Consider the following 4,308-nt stretch of genomic DNA (forward strand, 5'->3'; position numbering starts at 1 on the left):
CCTCTTATTTTCTGCAACCTACGTTTCATCCATGAGGACTAGGCTCTTATTAGAAAGTGTGTACTCCACGATGGGGAAAGGCTGACGATGACAAACCTGACCTGCACCTCATCCAAGGGAAAAATTCCAGAAGTGCCTCCATGGATCCCAGCCCCAGTCTCTTTGAAAGGGGGCATTACAGACATTGCTGGGACTCAAGGGGCCACAGTCTAGAATTGCCTCATCTTGTCTCTAATGAGGAAGCCTGTGATTGGGTCTCAGGAGACACCGCCTGTGAATAGTCAACAGTTCCTCCTGGGTATTCAGTCTGTGCTGCTCCAGCAGAGAGGGAAGGGCTCCGTGGCTCCAGTCATGTCTTCCTGGGGAGACAAAGGAGCAGGGAATCCAACATCCATGGTGACAGTGTCAGGGACTGAGGTTGGCCAGCATCTCCAGGTAAGCACCAAGGCACAGAGATGGGGAGGAAGACCACAGTCTGCCAAAGGCCTGGATGCACACAGGCACGCATGTGCAGACACACACAGCCCATTAGAGCTTCTTCCTTTTTCTTTTTCCCCTTTTCTTTCCTACATCTGCCCATCACTTCCCAGTTCTCCTAATCTCCATAAGGGGAACCTAAGTCCAGTGTTCACCAGGTCCTTGCTGATCCAGCCTGAGGTCATTATGGAGACAGAGTCTCAGGCTACCCTTCCTCAAGTCCACAGTGACCAGAACATAGCACCAGTGCAGCAACAAAACCTGTGGACATCAGAACTCTGCAAACAGAAGAGCACTTGATTAATAAAGGGCGCATCATTTTCGTTTTCTCCGTGGACTCCACCATCACAGCTCTCGGGCAGGTGTGGTTCCCAGAATTGCTCTGGGCTACTATCATAGGACTACGCACACTCTCGTCCACCGCCACCATTCACAATGCACCAAACCTGTTCACATCCTCTCTTTTTTCTTTAATTAGAGTCAGTGAATAACTATATAAAATATAGTTATTTGTTCCCATTGTATTGTTGACGATACCTGGGCTGTTCCTGGTTAAGTTATTTGCCCAAGTTGGGGCATGGGTGGTTCAGTAGGTTGAGTGCCTGACTCTTGATTTCAGCTCAGGTCATGATCCCAGGGTCATGGGATCAAGCCCCATGTCAGACTCTGCACTGAGCATGCAGCCTGCTTAAGAATCTCTCCCTCTGCCCCTCTCCCCCACTCTCTCTCTCTCTCTCTCAAAAAAAAAAAAAAAAAAAAGTTATTTGACCAAGTTTACATGGGGCTTCCCAATGCCAAAGCAGAGGCTTTGTCAGTGACCATTCTGAGCAAAGATATAACCACCCAAGGGCAGTGATGGTGATAATCATGGTGACTCTCCCCTGACACCTCACAATTCTCAAGCCCACCTCCTCTCGGGCAGGAGCCAGGAGCAGTGACATGGGAGAACCCTCATGTACTAACAACAATAACAATAATGGCTAATATTTACTGAGCACTTAGTATGCATCAGCCTTGGTCTAAATATTTCACAACCATTGCCTAATTTTACCCTCACTACTCCCCACAGTAAACTCTACACTTACTCATTTAAACAGATGTGAAAACTGAGGAGCAAAAAGGCAAAGTGACTTTCTCAAAATCACACATAAAGAGTGGGGAGATTTCATCAGACCTCAGAAAAGATGTATTAAGGAACACACTCCACGAGTATGACACTGCCACATGCTGCCCCTGACCTTTCAGCACATGCATTCTTTCACACCATCAGAGACATTGGTATTCCTCTTTTCCAGTGCACATCATGACATCATGAATCAAAGAATCTTCAAGATTTCATAAAGTTCATGAAATCTGGTTTGTGAAGACAACCTTCATTGACCCAGTATTTATCCCCTCAACAAACCTATCAGGCAGCATCATTCTCTGCATCTAAACACCAAGAAAGCAAACTCCAAGGGGGCATTTACCAAAGTGAAAAAAGGCATGAGAGAAGCAAAGTTATAATTAAGCAGCTTGTCTGATGGAAACCATTGCATTGTGGGACCCGGGCTCACATTTCTTCAACTCCTGTCAACAATGAAGCGACGATCACCCCTTAATGGAGGCGAGCCCTTCCTTGATGTTATCTCAGTAGCTTCAGTGATTCTATGAAGCGAGTACACGTTGTACAAACGAGGAAACAGAGACTCGAGGAGCTTAAGTAACTTGCCCAAGAGCACACTCAGAGAACAGCAGAGAAAGGATTCCCAGCCTGTCTCTAGACTCCAGAGACTGTGATCTTTTTTCTTAATTTTCTTAATGTTTATTTATTTTTGAGAGAGTGAGAAAGAGAGAGACAGAATGAGAATGAGTGGGGGAGGGGCAGAGAGAGAAGGGGACAGAGGATCCCAGCCAGGCTCCATGCGGACAGCCCAATGTGGGGCTTGAACTCACGAAACGTGAGACCATGACCTGAGCCGAAGTCAGGCGCTCAACCGAGTGAGTCACCCAGGTGTCCCTCCAAAGACTGTGATCTTAAAACATGCTGCTGGCTGCTAGTGAAGTTGATGATGATAATGAAAACAGCACTCCCTTCATGCACAAAGTTCAGTTAACAGTTTTCATATCTACGTTAATTCACTGGAACAGTCTTCAAACACAAAGACATACAGCACACCTGGCACATCTAAAGACTTTTTCTTCCGTTTCTCTCAGTAAACACTCACACACTCACACACAGACAGGGTATCTCGTATTGCCCACTATCTTAGGATATGCATGACCCCAAAGGACTCCACAGTAGAGCATTAAGATTGAACAAGTGTTCTAAAGTTAAAATAGGAATTAATCCTGGAGGGAGTCAATCCAGAAGAAAACCAGTTCAGCCTCATTCAGTCACATGTAGGGCAAGAATCTAGAAACCAAGTTACACCCCCCACAATGCCTGATTCCATAGTCCACAGTCCTCATATTTTCCTTATTTGCCCACCCTGCCATCATAGCTGCTAGTGAATCTCAGTAACCTCTTCAAGGAATAGAGAAAGACCAAAGCTCTAGACTCCGTAGTATTCACAGCCTATCTTTTTAAGCAAGATTCTCCTCCAATTTCTCTCCTTGAAGGAAATCAGAAACCAAACCAGCGTCTCTGACTTCCTGCTCCTGGGCTTCTCTGCACACCCTGAGCAGCAGCCTCTCCTGTTCGGACTCTTCCTGGGCATGTACCTGGTCACCGTGTTGGGGAACCTGCTCATCATCATGGCCATTGGCTCTGACCAGCACCTCCACACCCCCATGTACTTCTTCCTGGCCAACCTGTCCTTCGTCGAGACCTGCTTCACCTGCACCATTGTCCCCAAGGTGCTGGCGAACATCCTGACACAGCGCCACGCCATCTCCCACACTGGGTGCCTCGTGCAGATGTACTTCTTCATGGCTGACCCTGCTGGATGACTTCCTGCTGGCCGTGATGGCATATGACCGCTACGTGGCCATCTGCCTTCCTCTCCACTACACCACGATCATGTGTCCCCAGCGCTGCCTGCTGCTGGTCGCCGCATCCTGGCTCTGCTCCCACCTCCTGGCCTCCTCGCTCACCCTCCTCATGTCTCAGTTCTCCTTCTGTGCCTCTCATGCCATCCCACACTTTTCTGTGATCTTCTCCCTCTCCTCAAACTTGCCTGTTCAGACACCCAGATCTTTCAGGTCATGATGTTTGCTGAAGCAGCCCTCTCAGGTGTGGTCCCTCTCACCTGTGTCCTGCTCTCTTATGCCCACATCATCCACACCATCCTCAGGGTCCCCTCTGCTGGGGGGAAGCACAAGGTCTTCTCGACCTGTGGCTCTCGCCTGTCAGTGGTTACTCTCTTCTACGGGACACTCTTTCTGGTGTATTTCCAGCCCTCATCCACCTATTCAGCAGAAATAGGAATGGTGGCATCTGTAGTATATACGATGGTCATCCCCTTGCTGAACCCCTTTATCTACAGCCTGAGGAACAGGGACATGAAGGGGGCTTTGTGGAGACTCCTTGGCTGGGGAAGATGTTCTACATCATAAAGAGTCCTTCCCCATAGCAGAAGCCCAGACTTCAACATGCCTCCTTCCCAGGACTTGTCCATTGTAAATCTGAAAGACTCACTTTCCTGAGTTGGCCTTACAAGCAGATGCAAGAAAGTGAAGACCAACTTTGCAGGACTGGAATAGGACTATCTGGCCAAGGACAGAACTGCAGCCTGGGGACAGGGAGTGACCACAGTCCCTCTGACGTGACTTGATAAACGGGTACATGCATCTAAGCAGATTCGGTCTAAGTTGGAAACATGCAAAGTGCCAGGCAACACTTGGCTTCTA

General features: G+C 48.3%; 1 protein-coding gene across 1 annotated transcript; it reads left to right on the top strand.

The window, feature by feature from the left end:
* Positions 1-234: 234 nt before the first annotated feature.
* Positions 235-4,014, top strand: LOC122204605 (olfactory receptor 1G1-like). Its single transcript, XM_042912121.1, is given in 4 exon segments — positions 235-435; positions 3,079-3,389; positions 3,391-3,602; positions 3,605-4,014. Coding segments are annotated over 4 exon segments (1,134 nt in total).
* The last annotated feature ends 294 nt before the right edge of the window (positions 4,015-4,308 follow it).

The sequence above is a fragment of the Panthera leo genome, chromosome D4 (genome assembly GCF_018350215.1).
Source record: "Panthera leo isolate Ple1 chromosome D4, P.leo_Ple1_pat1.1, whole genome shotgun sequence".
NCBI classification, from domain to species: Eukaryota; Metazoa; Chordata; class Mammalia; order Carnivora; family Felidae; genus Panthera; species Panthera leo.